Source organism: Malaclemys terrapin, chromosome 2, assembly GCF_027887155.1.
Source record: "Malaclemys terrapin pileata isolate rMalTer1 chromosome 2, rMalTer1.hap1, whole genome shotgun sequence".
Taxonomy (NCBI): domain Eukaryota; kingdom Metazoa; phylum Chordata; order Testudines; family Emydidae; genus Malaclemys; species Malaclemys terrapin.
The window spans coordinates 287,230,678-287,248,543 of NC_071506.1; the positions used below are offsets into that span (position 1 = coordinate 287,230,678).

The window sequence follows — 17,866 nt, forward strand, 5'->3', positions numbered from 1 at the left end:
CAGAGCACTTCCCTTGGCCAGCTGGATGGGCTTGGCCCCCCCACGTTCGCAGTCCCTGGTGTGCCCCTGGGTCCAGGCAGCCGGAGAGCAAGTGTCAAGGAGGCCCGGCATGCGGGGAGGGGAAACACAGCTGTTCAGATTGCCCTGCCAGTCGCCATGCTGCCAGCTGTGCTGGGACTCGTGTGGGCGGGAGTGTCGGCTCTGTGCCCTGCTCCTCCCTGGGTTCAGGGCAGGCTGGCCTGTGGCTCTAGGGAGGAGCCGCTGTGGCAGCGGGGGAGCTGTGCTGGTGCTGAGGGGTGGGACGGGGGCGGGCGCGGTCTCTGGCCTCCTGCCCTCTGCTCCCTTGGCAGCGGCTGGGGTGGGTGCGGGGCCGTGGCCCCTGGCCAGGGGAGGTCTGTGTGTGCAGGGCCTGACTCCCGTTCCAGGGCAGGATCCAGCCCCAGAGTTTGTGGCACGCCGGCCGGCCGGGGGCCAGGTCTGGGCTTGCAGGCGCAGTGTGAGCGGAGGAGCTGAGCGAAGGTGCACGGAGCCGGAGCGCTGGGGCGGCTGACAGTCTGCGCTGCCCCGGCCGGGCCGGGGCGCGTCTGGGGCATGGGGCAGGGAGAGCCCAGCAGCTGACCATGGCTGAGGGCTGGCCGTGGAGCTCCCGGCCCGGGGCTGCGTGCCCCCGCAGGGCCGTGAGCATGTGCGAGTCGCTGGACCTGCGGGGCGACCCGGCGGTGCAGGCTGCCCTCACGGCCGCCCAGCAGCAGAAGAGACGTCCCAAGAGCCTGTGCTCGGTGGGCAACGGGCTAGGCCCTGGCGCCCTGCTGCTCCCAGCGCCCCCCGCCAGAGCCCGCAGCGGCTTGCTGGACTTCTTCAGGCTGCGGCCTCCCCGCCGGCGGGAGGAGGGGGGCTTGGCTCATGGGGCAGATGGGGCGCAGCGCCTGCGCCCAGCCAGCATGACCTGCCTGCCCTCGGGGCGGCAACCGCCCGCTGCCGAGGCCTCGGGCTTCCTGCGGGGCAGCTCCCTGTGGGGCAGTGGGCGCTGGAACATCTTCCGGGGCAGCGGCCGCAGCAGCGCCAGCCCCAGGAGGAACTTCAGCTCCCTGCGCAAGAGCTTCAGCTTCCGCCTGCGGCGCGGCCAGGAGCTGCGGCGCTCGGAGTCAGGGGGGCTGCTGCGCCCGCCGCGCCTCCGCACCAAGAGCGAGGGCGACGCCAGCTCCCTTCACACCTGCCCCAGCAAGCGGGACCTGCTGTACCCGGAGCTGGGGCGAGCCGGCGGGAAGCCGTGCTCAGGCTCCGGCCAGTCCGGCAGCCTCTGGAAACTCCTCACCAGCCGCTTCCGCAGGCGGGACCGGGGCAGTGCCGCTCCCCAGGAGCCCCCCCGAGGCACTGAGCCCCTCCTTGTGGCCGTGGGGGGCAGCCCGCTGCGAGCATTGGGTAAGTACTGCCCGCCTCCGGTGCTGTGGGGAGGAGCCTAGGCTGCTGGGGAGGGGCAGGTGGGCTGGGCAGCCGGGGAGAGACACCCTGGGCCGGGGGGCAGCGAGAGCCTGCCCCAGTGAGTGTGGGCTCAGGGGGGTGGAGAGAGCCGTCCCCAGTGAGAGCCCCGGCCTATGGGGCTGTGGGAGGGGTGGTGAGAGCCGGCCCCAGTGAGGGCCCCAGGCCATGGTCACAGTTGCTGGGGGGTGACACATTTGGGCCCTTCTCTGCTCTGGGGCTGAAATGCTGGTTCCTGTAGCCCTGGTCTCATTGCCTGGCTCTGGCGCTGCCATAATGCGGATGGGTGAGAGCAAGGGGAGGGATTTGGGGGGGGGGGAGTGGCTGGATCCCACCTCCCAAGGGGAGTCTGCGGCGCTGTCGTCACAGGTGCTGAACGAACAGCGGCTCGTTTGGTCCCCTGGGCGCTCTCCAGGCAGAGGTGTCCCACCATCCCGAGTGGTTCAGCAGGAGCGGGCAGGGCCATGTAGCTGTGGTGAGAACGGGGGGCGAAGGGCATGGAGCACAAGGCCATAGGGAGGTTCTCTGGCTCGCGCGCCGGTTGGTGGGCTCTAGCAGGTCTGGCCACATGCGCTGAATGAGGTTCCTGGGCAGCGCGCGGGGCTGGGCCTGACACACCCAGCCTGTCTCGGAGCTTCCTTCCCCAAGAAAGTGCAGGAGCCGCTCTGGGCATCTCCCTGACAGTGTCTGCGCTGGCCCCCTCTCCCTGGCAGCGGCTGGCTCACCCCCAGGCCCCTGCTGGGCAGAGCTGTGGCAGGGCAGTGCCGTGGGCATGGGCGGACGAGGCCGTTCTCACAGCCTGCTTTTCCCTGGCCTGTTCTACATGAGTCAGACTGGACGGTCACAGGGGTCCCTTCTGGCCCGGGAATCTGACACTCTCCCTCGTCGCCTGTGGAGCCCTGGCAATGAACGACCACAAGGTCTGTGTGGACAGAAGCAGGTGCTATCACTCGCTGTCTGTCCCACAGCTCATGCCCCCTTGGGCCTGCTCCTTCCTCAGAGCCTAGGGTTCCTCTGGCCTGCTGGAGCCATGGCACGGAGCAGCCCCGGTGCTGACCCCGCCCAAGGCAGCTCTGACCCGGGTTTGGGCAAGAGGCTAGCAGTGACCTGCAGCCTCGCGTGTGCCCAGCCGGGAGTGGGGGTGGGAGGGACGCCCTGGCTGGGGTGGCGCTGGGCTAGGCGGAGGACAGGGGCTGCAGGGTGGCACATGCTGGCAGGTGGGCAGAGGCGGGGGGTCTCACAGATGGGTCCCCAGCGGGTCGGGGCACCACGTTCGCCAGGCGCCTGCTCGGACCCAGGACTCCTCTGGTTTCCATCCTGCTCTTGGCTCAGAGCTGCTCTCTCCTGTCAGCGACTGACTGGGACCAGCCAGGGGGCCTCGGGCCATTTCTACTCCCTATGCTCTGGGCCTGGGAAGTGTCCCAAGAGGGAGCGGGCTAGAGCTGCCGAGCTGGGTGAGCAGCGAAGGGATGGCAGCATGGGCTGGGTCAGGCAGTCACTGGGGCTCTTATCCTGGGGGGCCCCTGGTGCAGACGCCATCACCCCCTGTGCTTCTCTCAGGGGAGGGGCTGGCTGGGCTCTATTGGCACAGGCAAGCCCCAGTTCCCTGATGGTGCAGGTCTCCGGGCTCCCTGGGGCTGCATGCTGCCTCCTGGCATGTCCCCCGGCTGGAGCTGGTGGGTGCAGAGCTCAGTGCTGCTGGGCTCCGAGGCAGGAGGTTCCCAGGCTGCAGTGAGGCAGTGCTCATGGCTCAGGAATGTGGGTGCGTCCCAAACAGAGGAGGGTTTGGCCCCTTCTCTTGCAGCGGGGGACCTGTTACTACTTGCCAGCCGCCCCATGCAGAAGCTGCCTCCCAAACATGGCTGCGGCTTGGACCAGAGTGTGTGACTGGGGAGCCGTCTGCAGCGCCGAGGAACAGAGGATGAAGGAGGGAGCCCGTGAAACAACCCAGATCTCTCTGTTAATGAGATCACCCCTTTGTTGGTAACAGTGTCAGCACAAAGATTTAGACGTCTGTAAGTCACTTGTTTTGGTCCCATGTGACATCTGGATTAAACATAGAACGATATAAAATTAACCTGGCACGCGTTCGATGGATTAAAAACTGGCTCTCAGAATGTAGCTGGGAATCATCCTGCAGCGGGTCTGTTTCTAGGGGGTCCGTCCACTGTTGAGTGTTTTTATCAGTGACCTGGAAGAAAACAAAAACTCCCCACTGAGGGTTTGCAGGTGACACACAGACTGGGGTGGGGGGGTAAGGAAGAGGACAGGGCACTGGCAGAGTGATCGGGAGCACTTGCTAAACCAGGCACTAGTATCAATATGCGTTTGAATACAGGCAATGTCAAGTCATACCTCTAGGAATAACGGCTGTGGGCCATACGTGCAGGATGGGGGACCCAATCCTGGGAATCGGACTCTGACAAGGACTTGGGGATGGTACGCGTAGATAATCAGCTGAACATGAGTTTCCAGTGCGATGCTGTAGCTAGGGGCTAATGCAGTCCTAGGGACTCTCGGAGAGGAGAGGTGATTTTACCTCTGCCTGGCACTGGTGTGACCGCGGCTGGAATCCTGGGTCAGCACTCCCAGAAGGCTGTTGATAAATTGCAGCGGGTTCAGAGAAGAGGCCCAGGAGATGGTGATAGTGCCAGACTCACGGAGCCCAGTCTGTTTCGCTAACGAAGAGAAGGTGATCACAGTCGGTAAGTACCGACGTGGAGACCCGACAGGGCTGTTCAGTCGGTCAGACAGAGAGCTGGGCCCTGCGTGCTGGGAGGATGAATAGACTCCAGGTTGTGAGGCCGGAAGGTTTAGGCTGAGCTCCTGTGCAGGCCATAGGACTCCCCAGGATAATTCCGGTTGGAACTAGAGCTTAGCTTTACAAGGCATCCAGTCTTGATTTAAACAGTGCCAGTAACGGAGAAACCACCACAGCCCTTGGTTAGCTGTGCAAAGCTGCCTGCCTGCTGTGACTCGCATGTGAGCACCCACCTCAGGGCAGGCTGGCAAGGAGCCGCGCACAAACCCACCCCGGCTGTGAGTTCTGTGCTTCGCGAGTGTGAGCTCCTCAGGGACTGCAGCAGCCTGGCCATGGAGTCACCGACATACGCCTTGGTATCCAGTCTGCCTTAGCGCCCAGTAGAGCCTGCCTGTGATAGATGGACGGGTCCTCGCAATAGTCAGGTTACAGCCGGGTTAGTCTGTGTCAGTAAAAACAACGAGGAGCCTGGTGGGACCTTAGAGACGGACATCTGATGAAGTGGGTTCTAGCCCACGAAAGCTTGTGCCCAAATAAATGTGTTAGTCTCTAAGGTGCCACAAGGACTCCTTGTTGTTTTAGCAATATTCAGGTCGAAAGGGCCAGGTCAGCTGTGCCTTAGCGCTTACATCAAAAAGACAAGGCAATCCTGTAAAAAACTAGCGACAGACATGTTAACGAGGTAAAGGAAACGAGTTATTTACGAGGTTAAAGCAGGTGAACTAACACACACACCACACACACACACGAGTTTCAGTCTTAAGTTTCAAAAAGTAATAGAAGCGTCTAGAATCAGCAAGCCGTGTGTGACCTTTAGGGCTAGCCCAGGCTGAGCACGGGGGATCCCTTGTTTGTGCCTGGAATCTCTCTTCCCCCCCCCCCCCCCCCCCCATGCAGCACAGAGATCCAGGAGTTTTTATTCCCCTCCTCCTGTGTGCTCTGAGCAGCAGACTCAGCTGACTGGAGGAGTCCCCTTGCACGACTCGTCCTCGTGGGAATGGGGGTGTGTTGTGGATTGTGGGGGAGTCAGGGCCCTGCACCCCTCTTCCCGAGATTCACTGCGACTCTCAGCCAGCCAGTAAAGCAGACGGTTTATTTAAGGACAGGAACACAGTCTCAAGCAGAGCGTGTAGGTACGACCGGACCCCCTCAATTAGGTCCCTCTGGGAGGTTCAGGGAGCTTAGACCCCAGCTTGGGGTTCCCTGCGTTGCACCACCCAGCCCCAACCGAAACTAAACTCCCCGCCCCTCCCGCTGCTCCTCTCCTTTGTTCAGTCTCCCGGGCAGAAGGTGTTAATTCTCCCCACCCCCGTTCCTGGCTCAGGTTACAGCTCAGGTAGCTTCCTTCAAGGGAAGTCCCACATCCCCACTGCAACCCCCCTGCAACATTCCCAGGTCAAATCTGCCCTGCTCCCTGCTCCGTCACATCTCTCCCCCCTTCGAGACTGAACTGAGCGGGGTCACTCTGACCAGTGACCTGGGGAAGTTCAGGGCTCCCTCTCCGGGACAACGCGTCCGCTATCAGGTTGTCACGTCCCTTCACATGGACCACGTCCATGTCATAATCCTGCAGGAGCAGGCTCCATCTCAGGAGCTTGGCGTTGGCTCCTTTCATCTGGTGCAGCCAGGTCAGGGGAGAGTGGTCGGTGTGCACGGTGAAGTGACGCCCAAAGAGATATGGCTCTAGTTTCTTGAGGGCCCACACCATGGTCAGGCATTCCTTCTCGATGGCCGCGTAGTTCTGCTCCCGGGGTAGCAACTTCTTGCTCAGGTACACGATGGGGTGTCTCTCCCCCTTTTCATCCTCCTGCATTAACACCGCCCCCAGTCCTGTGTCTGAGGCGTCGGTGAACACCATAAAGGGCTTGTCAAAGTCTGGGTTTGCCAGAACTGGGCCACTGACCAGAGCCTCCTTCAGCGCCCGGAGAGCCTCCTGGCACTCCTCGGTCCAGACCACTTTGTCTGGCTTCCCCTTCTTGCACAGCTCAGTGATGGGGGCGGCTATGGCGCTAAAGTGGGGCACGAACCTCCGATAGTACCCTGCCATCCCAATAAAGGCTTGGACCTGCTTTTTGGTTTGAGGAGCGGGCCAGTCTCTGATCACCTCCACTTTGGCTGGTTCCGGCTTTAGGCAGCCGCTTCCCACCCGGTGGCCTAGGTAGGATACCTCAGCCATCCCCACCTTGCACTTCTCCGGTTTTACGGTCAGCCCAGCCTCCTGGAGTCGGTCCAGCACTTGTCTAACCTGGGATATGTGGTCCTCCCAGGTCTGGCTAAAGACACAGATGTCATCGATATACGCCACGGCAAAACTCTCCATCCCCCTCAGTAGCTGATCCACCAGGCGCTGGAAGGTGGCCGGCGCTCCCTTGAGGCCGAAGGGCAGGGTCAGGAACTCATAGAGCCCCAGAGGGGTGACAAAGGCCGATTTCAGCCTGGCATCTGCATCCAGCGGCACTTGCCAATAGCCCTTTGTAAGATCCATGGTGGTAAGGTACCGAGCACCTCCCAGCTTGTCTAGGAGCTCGTCCGGCCTGGGCATGGGGTAGGCATCGGCCACAGTGATGGCATTGAGCTTCCGATAGTCCACACAGAACCGGATCGACCCGTCCTTTTTGGGGACCAGCACCACCAGCGAGGCCCAAGGGCTGGAAGACGGCTGGATCACCCCCAAAGCCAGCATGTCATTGACCTCTCTTTCCAGGTCCTGAGCAGTTTTTCCTGTGGCTTGGAAGGGGGAGCATTTTATAGGCGGGTGCGATCCTGTCTGCACCCGGTGGACAGTCAGATTAGTGCGTCCAGGCTGGTTGGAAAACAGCTGCTGGTACAGATGCAGCACCCCTCCGATCTCAGCTCGCTGGGCAGGGGTTAGCCGATCAGAGAGAGGAATTGCTTCCAGGGGGAAGCCAACTCTTGTCCCAGGGAATAGATCTACTAAAGGGTCATCTCCCTGCCCCTCCCACTGTCCACACACGGCCAACACCATATTCCCCCTGTCATAATATGGCTTCATCATATTCACATGGTACACCCGGTGGTGGTGTGCCCGGTTCGACAGCTCCACCACATAGTTTACCTCGTTTAGTTGCTTGACAACCTTGAAGGGCCCTTCCCAGGCGGCCTGGAGTTTGTTTTTCCTCACGGGGATGAGGACCATCACCTGATCCCCAGTGGCGAAGGCGCGGGCCCGTGCTGTGCGGCCATACCAGACCTTCTGCTTCCTCTGGGCCCTGGCCAGATTCTCCCTGGCCAGGCCCATGAGCTCGGCAAGTCGTTCCCGGAAGGTCAGGACATACTCCACCACCGACTCTCCGTCAGGAGTGGCCTTCCCCTCCCATTCGTCTCTCATCAGGTCCAGGGGCCCCCTTACCCGCCTTCCATATAGCAGTTCGAAAGGCGAAAACCCGGTAGACTCCTGGGGTACCTCCCTGTACGCAAACAGCAGGTGAGGTAAGTACTTGTCCCAGTCCTGCGGGTGCTGATTCATAAATGTTTTCAGCATCATTTTTAGCGTCCCATTGAACCTCTCCACCAGCCCGTTGGATTGGGGGTGATATGCTGAGGCCCAGGTGTGCCAGACCCCACATCTCTCCCACAAGCACCGGAGTAGGGCCGACATGAAGTTGGACCCTTGGTCCGTCAAGACTTCCTTGGGGAACCCCACTCGGCTGAAAATGGTCAGCAGCGCATCCGCCACAGTGTCTGCTTCAATGGACGATAAGGGCACTGCCTCGGGGTAGCGGGTGGCGAAATCGACCACCACCAGGATGTATTTCTTCCCAGACCGGGTCGCCTTGCTGAGAGGTCCCACTATGTCCATGGCCACCTTCTGGAAAGGCTCCTCTATGATGGGCAAAGGTCTCAATGCTGCTTTCCCCTTGTCCCGGGCCTTCCCCACCCTCTGGCAGGGGTCACAGGATCGGCAGTACTGCCGGACGTTGGTGAAGACCCCGGGCCAGTAAAAGTTCTGTAGCAGCCTCTGCCTGGTGCGCCGGATCCCCTGGTGCCCTGCGAGAGGGATGTCATGGGCCAGGTACAGTAGCTTGTGGCGAAACTTCTGGGGAACCACCAGCTACCTCCTGATCCCCCACGACTCCACTTCCCCCGGGGGAGCCCACTCTCGGTACAGGAACCCCTTCTCCCACAGGAACCTCTCCTTGCATCCTCTCCTCATGGTCTGTACCACACTGAGGTCAGCCAGGCCCCTTAGCTTCCGCAGGGAGGGGTCCTTCTGCAACTTGGCCTGGAACTCGGCGGCTGGGGAAGGGATGGGGACCTGCTCCCTCTCGTCGGCTGGGTCGGAAGCCCCAGCCACCCCGCGGCCTGTCCTTGGGGTTTCCCTTCCCACCCGGGAAGGGTTCGGTGCCTCCGGTGGGACATCCTTCCCAAGGTCCGGGCGTAGTGCCCCTCGCCGGCTCTGGCTACGGGTCACGACTAAGGCGGTCTGGGGGCTGCTTGGCCAGTCCTCTAGGTCCCCCCCCATCAACACCTCAGTGGGCAAATGGTGGTGCACTCCCACGTCCTTGGGGCCCTCCTTGGCCCCCCATTTCAGGTGTACCCTCGCTACGGGAACCTTGAATGGGGTCCCGCCCACCCCGGTCAGGGTCAGGAAGGTGTTGGGCACCACCCGATCTGGGGCCACCACCTCGGGCCGGGCCAGTGTCACGTCTGCGCCCGTGTCCCAGTATCCATAAACTTTCTTCCCATCCACCTCCAGGGGAACAAGGCACTCGCTCCGCAGGGACAGCCCCGCACCAACCCTGTAAACGGAGAACTTTGAATCCGGAGCATCTGGCCCCCCAGAGAAGCTGGCCGGGGGCCCTTCTCTCTCTTGAGCAGTTGATAAGCTGCCAGCCCCTCTTGCGTGGGAAGCCTGCCCCTCGTCCGTCTGGGCCTCTACCAAGTTAACCCGGTGCGGGTTCGGTCTGCTCAGTCTGTCCTTGAGCTTGGGGCACTGGGCCCGAACGTGGCCTCTTCGGCCGCAGTAATAGCAGCTCAGGTCCCGTGGGTCCCCTCGAGCCGGTCGGTTGTCCCTGATGCTGGGCCTTCCCCGTGGGAGGGGATTCCCCATATTCCCCCTTTGGGAGGTCCCAGGGTGACTCTCTCTCTGCATCGCGGTGGGCCTGTTCCTTTGGGGCTCCTCCCTGCCACCCCCTGACCGGCTCTTTACAAACTCATCAGCCAGCTGCCCGGCGTGTCGCGGGTTCTCTGGCTTTCTGTCCACCAACCACAGCCTCAGGTCGGATGGGCACCGCTCATACAGTTGCTCCAGTACCAGCAGTTTAATCAGGTCCTCCTTCGTCTGGGCCCCACCAGCCCACTTGCTGGCATATCTTTCCATGCGGACGGCTAGTTGCAGATATGAGATCTCAGGGGTTTTATCTTGACTCCGGAACCTTTCCCGGTACATCTCAGGAGTCAGCCCAAACTCTTGTAGCAGGGCCCTTTTGAATAGTTCGTAGTCCCCTTTCTCTGCCTCTCCCAGTTGGCGGTACAATGCCACGGATTTGGGGTCCAGTAAGGGGGTAAGGACCCGGAGTCTGTCCGCGGGATCAACCCGGTGCAGCTCGCAGGCCGTCTCAAAGGCCTCCAGGAAGTCATCCATGTCCTCCCCCTCCTTGTATGGGGCCATGATGCACTTATCAAAGCTCCGTGCAGTCCTGGGTCCCCCCTCACTCACCGCAGCCCGGGGTTCGCTGCCCCTCAGTCTCGCCAGTTCCAGTTCACGCTGATGCTGTCTCTCATTCTCCTGTCTCTGTCTCTCTTTCTCCTCCCGTTCATGCTGTCTCTGTCTCTCTTCATGCTGTCTCTGTTGTTCACGATCCTCCAGCTCCCTCAGTTTTAGCTCTTTCTCCCATTCCAGCCAATTCCGCTCCCCGGATGCCGAACGTCGCCGGGAGGATCCTCTGCTGGCCGGCGGGCTTCGCCGGGGGGATCCCCTGCTGGCCGGGGGGGGTCACGGCGCCCTCGGTATTTGCTGGGCTTCTCCCCACCCTTCCCCTAGGCATAGGAAGGAGGGGTCTCGGGAAGCCCTCAGCAGCCGGCTGACCACTCCCAGCTGGGACAGACACTGGTGCCTGCGCTGCATCTGCCAGGCTGCTTCCCTGAGACACAGGGATCAGTTCATTCGCGCGATCTTCCGCCTCCAGCTGGGCAATGAGCTGTTCTTTGGTGAGCCTCCCAATGCACAGCCGCCTCTGCTTGCACAGCTCCACCAGGTCGCTCTTAAGCCGCTTGGCATACATCTTCCTGCTGGCCACTCACCGGCCTGTGTGCTCACAGCTCCCCACAGTTCCCAGGGGGACCCCTAGTGTGCCAGCCCTTCTCGAGGTCACCACCTCTCTGCCAGGGTCGAGCTGCAGACTCCTCCGCCCCTGGGACCACTCGCTGCGATCCCCCCGGGGGACCCTGTTACTGCAAAAGTCCTTCTCGCTGGTCACACACTCCCAGGGGTAATAACCGTCTCTCTCTCACTCTTCAGCACGCCTGGTCCCCGTCAATCCCCCTTCGTTTTACTGCTCCCCAGTCACTTACTGCAGGAAGCGCCGTCCACGGGGTGCAGTAGATCCCACCGCTGCCACCAGTTGTTGCGGATTGTGGGGGAGTTAGGGCCCTGCACCCCTCTTCCCGAGATTCACTGCGACTCTCAGCCAGCCAGTAAAGCAGACGGTTTATTTAAGGACAGGAACACAGTCTCAAGTAGAGCGTGTAGGTACGACCGGACCCCCTCAATTAGGTCCCTCTGGGAGGTTCAGGGAGCTTAGACCCCAGCTTGGGGTTCCCTGCGTTGCACCACCCAGCCCCAACCGAAACTAAACTCCCCGCCCCTCCCGCTGCTCCTCTCCTTTGTTCAGTCTCCCGGGCAGAAGGTGTTAATTCTCCCCACCCCCGTTCCTGGCTCAGGTTACAGCTCAGGTAGCTTCCTTCAAGGGAAGTCCCACATCCCCACTGCAACCCCCCTGCAACATTCCCAGGTCAAATCTGCCCTGCTCCCTGCTCCGTCACAGGGGGGAGGGCAAAACAACAAACATCTTTTGTCCTCCCACAATTGTCGGACTGCTGTTTATGGCTGTTTCCTGTTGGGCAGGACGTAACGCCTCTGCTGGAGAGCAGCGCTGCGCGCTAGGTTAACGCCTCCTGTCTGGTGACATACACTGACACGGAGGCTCACAATACAACCGCTCATATAACACCTCACGAGACGGGGTATGGCCGTTCTAAGGGAGGTTAATGGCGGTCGCAGTTTACGAGCATTCCATACAGTCTGACCACTAGCCACGTTCTGTGATTCTGTTCTAACAATGCTAACACCCAGGTGAGCCAGCTGGAGCCCGGTTAGGTATCTGTCAGTGCTCAGTGAGACACAGGGTCCTTGGCAGGAGCTGGCACCTGGTCTGCCAGCGTCACAAGTTGTTCCACTGGTTCATTATCCTCACTGTCCAAAGATGTACACGTTCTTTCCAGTCTGAATTCGGCTAGCTTCAGCTTCCAGCCGCTGGATCGGGTCAGACCTCCCTCTGCTAGAGGAACAGCCCATTGCCAGGTGTTTGTTCCGCATGTCGGTAGCTGTAACTGCGATCAGATCACCCAGAACCTGCTCTTTGTTCACCTAGAGAGTGAGCTCTTCGAGCGTGTCGTAAGGCAGGTTTTCCAATCCTTCTCTAAACCCTCTGCAATGTATCCACATCCTTCTTGCACTGCGGACAGCAGAACTGGACACCATATCCCAGCACCAGTGTCAGACACAAAGGTAAAATAACCTCTCTGCTGCTCCTCGAGATTCCCGCTCTTACTTCCTAGGATGGCATTAGCCCTTTTGGCCACAGTGTAGCACGGGGGGTACTCTTGTTTAGCTGATTATCTGCCATGACCCCCAAGTCCCGATTCCCAGGCTAGAGTCCCCCATCCTGTAAGCATGGCCATCATTCTTTGTTCCTGGTTGTATTATTTTACACGGGCCAGATTGAAATGCATATTGTTTAGTTGCTCCCAGTTAACCAAGTGATCCAGATCAGACTTTGGTCTGTATCCTGTCCTCTTCATCATTTACCGCTTCTCCAATCTTTGCTTACAAACTTGGGTCAGTGATGACAAACATGTTAAACAACAGGGCCAAGAACCGATCCCTGTGGAACCCCACTAGAAATACTACCACTCGATGATGATTCCCTGTTCACAGTTACATTTTGAGACCTGGTGGGTGAGGTGATATCTTTTATTGGACCAACTTCTGCTGGTGAGAGAGACGAGCTTTCAAGATTACCCAGAGCTCTTCTTCAGGTCTGTGTAGCTTGAAATCTCATCTCTCTCCCCAACAGAAGTTGGTCCAATAAACAATATCACCTCACCCCCCGGTCTCTCCAGTATCCTGAGACCAACTCAGCTACAACAACACTACATGTGACATTTGGAGACTTATCAGTCAGTCAGCTTTTAATCCATTGAATGGGCACCAGGTTAATTCTTCATTTGTTCTAGTTTCTTGAAGTGTTATGCGGGATCAAGTCAAATGTCTTCTAGAAGTCCAAGTCTATTACATCAATGCTATTTTTATCGATCAAACTGGTAATCTCATTAAAAGAAGATAACTGGTTAGTTTGACAGGCTCCATTTTTCATAAACTGGTGTTGATTGACATTAATTACATTACCCTCCTTTAATCCTTTATTGATTGAGTCCCAGGTCAGCCACTCCATTATTTTGCCCTGGATCAGTGCAGACTGATAGATTTACAATTACCTGGGTCATCCCATTTACCCTTTTTAAATATTGGCACATCAGTAGCTTTCTTGTAATCCTCTGGAACTTCCCCAATGTTCCAAGACTTACTGAAAATCAACATTAATGGTCCAGCGAGCCCCTCAGACAGCTCTTTTAAAACTCTTGGGTGCAAGTTATCTGGACCTATTGATTTAAAAATTATTAACTTTAGTAGCTGCTATTTAACCTCCTCCTGTAGTATCCTCCTGATGTCATCGTCATCATTGCTGTGCTAGGATTACATCCTCTGTTTTGCCCCAAATACAGAACAGAAATATGTATTGAACACTTCAGCCTTTTCTGCATTATTGATAATTCTACCATTTCCATCTAGTAATGGACCATTGTTAGGGTTCTTTTTGTTCGTAATATACTGAAAAAACACCTTCTTCTGGCCAGAGATTCCTCCTTGTATCCTTTTGCTTCCCTTATCACTTTTTACAAGTCCGATCTTCTGATTTATATTCATTAATATACTCTTCCCCTTGCTTCCATTTGTTATCTGTTGTTTTTTTTATTTTTTGTTGCCTTTTACTTCCCTTCTGAACTGAGTTGTCATTTTAGCTAGTGCAGCCTTCCCTTTTGATTGTGGACTTGTGGCTTTTGGGGCATGTAGCAAAATGTTCTTAAATAAATAATTCCAAATGGTCATTTATATTTTCAGTTTGAATTCTTCCTCCGAGGTGAGGTGGCTGATAATTGTTTTCAGCTTTGTGAAATTGGCCTTCTGAAAGCCCCAAGTATATAGATTGATATATACTGATAGATCTACAATTACCTGGGTTGTGCCATGTATATTACTGATCTGGACTTTAGTTTGTTTGCACATAACAAACTTGATTAAGAACCACTCACTTTTAGTTCTGTGACCGGCTCCTCGCTTCTGTCAGGATAGGTGCAATATAGATCCCCCCGATGCTGGATCTCACCCTTTTAGAGTCGGACCTTCGGGAAGCTTGGCTGTGTGAAATAGAAGGATTTGCTAGGACGAGAGTGCTTTCCACAGCTAATGGGAAGTGGCTGGGAGAAGAGGAAGATTTTTCACCTTACTCACGCACAGTGAAATCATGAAAGGCTCCCATGCACCATCTCTTACGCATGTCGCACTGGCCTGCCAAGGGAAACGTTCACATTAGCTGGAGAGCATTGAGCAGGAGAAGGGAGATATGGTGCCTTTCACATACAGCATTGGGAGAGACTGTTACGATGTCCGGTGCTGTGTCCGCACTTCAAAAGAGATGCGGACAAATTGGAGAGGAGTCAGAAAAGAGCCACAAGAATGATCTGAGGTCTGGGAACCTGTCTTCGAGTGAGACCTCGAAGGAGCTCGATCGACCTGGCTTTACTAGAGAAGGTTACGGATGACTGGGCCATGGTGTATAAAGCCTCCCTAGGGAGGAGATGGCTGAGAGCAGACGTCTCTCTAACCTGGCAGACAAAGGCAGCATGAGAACCGGTGGCACGACAGTTTCAGGCTCCGATTTCTGGTAGTGAGGGTAACTCACCATGGGAGCAGATCGAAGTGGGGATTTCCCATGATGTTTCCATGAAGGACACTCACCTGGCCAGGGATCCTGGTTACAAATCCACTCCTGAGGCAGCGCAGAAGACACCAGGTGTGCACGTGAGCTGCCGGTGCTGTCTGGCTGGTGTGGCGGGGTCCTTAAAGAACGGGCTGACACTGACCCATATCAACAAATGCCAGGGTTGCAAAGCGGGGCGTGTTCTGGAGCATGCGAGGGAAGAGACGCACCGCTGAGGTGCCTGGCTTTGCAGCGTGCCTGACTCGCTGGACCGCTGTGTGATCCTGCCTCCAAGGTAGGAATTCTCCTCCCTTCTGGTTCACCTGGCTGCGCTCAGTTGTCACTTCTGTGGATGGCCCTTGGCGTGGTGAGGGGAGCTTGGCGCAGCTTCCAGGAGGAAGGTGTAGTTGTCCCAGGCATCTGTGACTGCTCAACCACAGGAACCAAGTCCCCAGCCCGATGCGGCAACACAGTGAAACATCTGCTGCATCCCCTGGTGCGATGCTGCACCCAGCCCTTATGTGGAAGCGGAGTCCTGCCTGGGGAGCGGTGTCCTGCTGCCTCTCCCTGTGGTGCCGGAGAGCCGGGCTCCCCCTGACACTCCGGTGTCCTGCTGCCCCTCCCCGTGGTGCCAGGGAGCTGGGCTCCCCCCGACGCCCTGGTGTCCTGCTGCCTCTCCCCGTGGTGCCGGGGAGCCGGGCTCCCCCCGACACCCTGGTGTCCTGCTGCCTCTCCCCGTGGTGCCGGGGAGCCGGGCTCCCCCCGACGTCCTGGTGTCCTGCTGCCCCTCCCCGTGGTGCTGGGGAGCTGGGCTCCCCCTGACGCCCTGGTGTCCTGCTGCCCCTCCCTGTGGTGCCGGGGAGCCGGGCTCCCCCCGACATCCTGGTGTCCTGCTGCCCCTCCCCATGGTGCGGGGGAGCCGAGCTCCCCCCAACGCTCCGGTGTCCTGCTGCCCCTCCCCGTGGTGCCGGGGAGCCGAGCTCCCCCCAACGCTCCGGTGTCCTGCTGCCTCTCCCTGTGGTGCCGGGGAGCTGGGCTCCCCCCGACGCCCTGGTGTCCTGCTGCCTCTCCCCGGGGAGCCGAGCTCCCCCCAACGCTCCGGTGTCCTGCTGCCCCTCCCCGTGGTGCTGGGGAGCCGGGCTCCCCCCAACGCTCCGGTGTCCTGCTGCCCCTCCCCGTGGTGCGGGGGAGCCGGGCTCCCCCCGATGCCCTGGTGTCCTGCTGCCCGTCCCCGTGGTGCTGGGGAGCCGGGCTCCCCCCAACGCTCCGGTGTCCTGCTGCCCCTCCCCGTGGTGCTGGGGAGCCGGGCTCCCCCCAACGCTCCGGTGTCCTGCTGCCCCTCCCCGTGGTGCGGGGGAGCCGGGCTCCCCCCGATGCCCTGGTGTCCTGCTGCCCGTCCCCGTGGTGCTGGGGAGCCGGGCTCCCCCCGACGCTCCGGTGTCCTGCTGCCCCTCCCCGTGGTGCTGGGGAGCCGGGCTCCCCCCAACGCTCCGGTGTCCTGCTGCCCCTCCCCGTGGTGCGGGGGAGCCGGGCTCCCCCCGATGCCCTGGTGTCCTGCTGCTCGTCCCCGTGGTGCTGGGGAGCCGGGCTCCCCCCGACGCTCCGGTGTCCTGCTGCCCGTCCCCGTGGTGCTGGGGAGCCGGGCTCCCCCCGACGCTCCGGTGTCCTGCTGCCTCTCCCCGTGGTGCTGGGGAGCTGGGCTCCCCCCGACGCTTGGCTGCTTTGGAGCTGGGCTCAGTTGGCGCTCTGGGGACACAGCAGGTTTGCTCAGCCTCTGGCCTAGTTTTAGGGGTGGGATTTCAGTGCCCGGAGGTTCAATGTGCTGATTAGTCTCTCAGTGACTCCGGAGTTAGGTAATTATTAAGTGCCCTCCTTTGGCAGGGCTGCCAGTCCGGGTCTGTGTGGGGAGGAGATGCCTGCGCACAGCAATTGGCCGGCTGAGCAGCACCCGCTGCCACTGCTAGGGGCAGGAAGGTCGCCAGTCTGAGGAGCAGTCTGGGCCGTGCAGCCTGCGTCCTCTCCCCCCCCCCCCCACTCCCGCGTGCTGCGTGGCTGCACGGAGCTTCCAGACAGCGCTCGGGGGCTGTTGTGTATGGTAGAGGCAGACGGAACCGTCTGGTGTCCTGCGCACACGGGCCAGAGCCTTCTGCTGGGTAAATTTCAGTGGAATACCGAGGCCCGAACTCCCGTGTTACCATGCCCCTGCCCCTGCCCCTGCCCAGCACTGCCCAGCGCAATGGTTCAGGGCTTGGAGTGCGGAGACCTTGGCCTGCTTGGCCCTGTGGTAATCTCTAGCGAAGACCCAGAACATGCAGGAAACCAGCTACAGCTTATGAACGGCAGAACATTGAGTGAGGCGCGTAAGGAACCATGTCCCGTATTGCCTTTCCCGGGGAGCTGCGAAGGAGCTCTCCCTCCCTGTGTGACGGTCGCTAAGACGATGTTAAAGATGGCGGTAACTGTCCTTTGGGGGAGAAAAGAAGTTAGCTGGGCTGGGCTGCTGCTGGTAAAGCCCAGTCCTGCTTCCTTCAAGCCAAACACACAGAAGAGAGCAGGAAGGAACAACAAGGACAGAAAATGCAGTGTTTGTCTCTGGTGCCGACTGTCGCTTGCAGCCTTGCTGCTGGAGCAGACCCAGCATGGTCGGATCTGCCACTCTGACACCTGGGAGCCTGTGTCCGCATCGGCTCTTTTTGGGCCTGGCTTTCAGCTCCCTCTGGTCACAGGCTCGGCAGTGCTGCAGAAGAGACAGCATTGGCCAGCAAAGCCAATGAAGAAACACCGGGGGAGGGAACGGACGTGGGGCAGGAACCCACGTCTCACATGGTGTTTGGGATTTAGCCACAGACGGTGGAGGTGGCGCTGTCACCTGGGTCCCTCTCTCTGGCCTTGTCTGGTCAGGATGTCTCCCAGGATCTGGACAGGGGAAACAGCCCTGGGTGAAGCTAGCTTCTTTGACTCCACCGTCTCAGCCATTTGGACTCCCCTTCCGGCCCTGCCCAGCAGAATCTCCATCGGAAGGTGCCACCAGGGGATGATGGAGGAACAGCCCAGCCCTCATTAGTTTGTTCTCCAGTTAGGTCTGACTTCCAGCGCACCCACTGTGCGCCGTTAACTTTGGGTTCCATTCTCCTGGGCTTACCAGCTATGTCTTAACACAGCCCTTGGGTCGGAGCAAGTGCTCGTCGTGTCTGATTTCCCGACTTTTCCCAGCCCTGTTCTGTGACGGCGGAGATGGGCTTCTGTTACGGAGCGCAGACCTCTGCCCAGAGTCCCCTCTGCAGGGGCGGCAATTCCTTATCCTTCCTGCGACTCCACCGGGGCTCAGGTCGGTTACCCAGGG

At 59.3% G+C, this 17,866-nt stretch overlaps 1 protein-coding gene across 1 annotated transcript in view; it reads left to right on the top strand.

Annotated features, from left to right (window-relative positions):
- Window positions 1-513: 513 nt before the first annotated feature.
- Window positions 514-17,866, top strand: part of AGAP3 (ArfGAP with GTPase domain, ankyrin repeat and PH domain 3) — a 173,802-nt gene continuing 156,449 nt past the window's right edge. Inside the window, exon 1 of the mRNA XM_054016984.1 lies at window positions 514-1,422. Within this exon, the coding sequence (XP_053872959.1) occupies window positions 621-1,422 (802 nt within the window). The 5' untranslated portion in view covers window positions 514-620. The remainder of the gene's footprint in view (window positions 1,423-17,866) is intronic.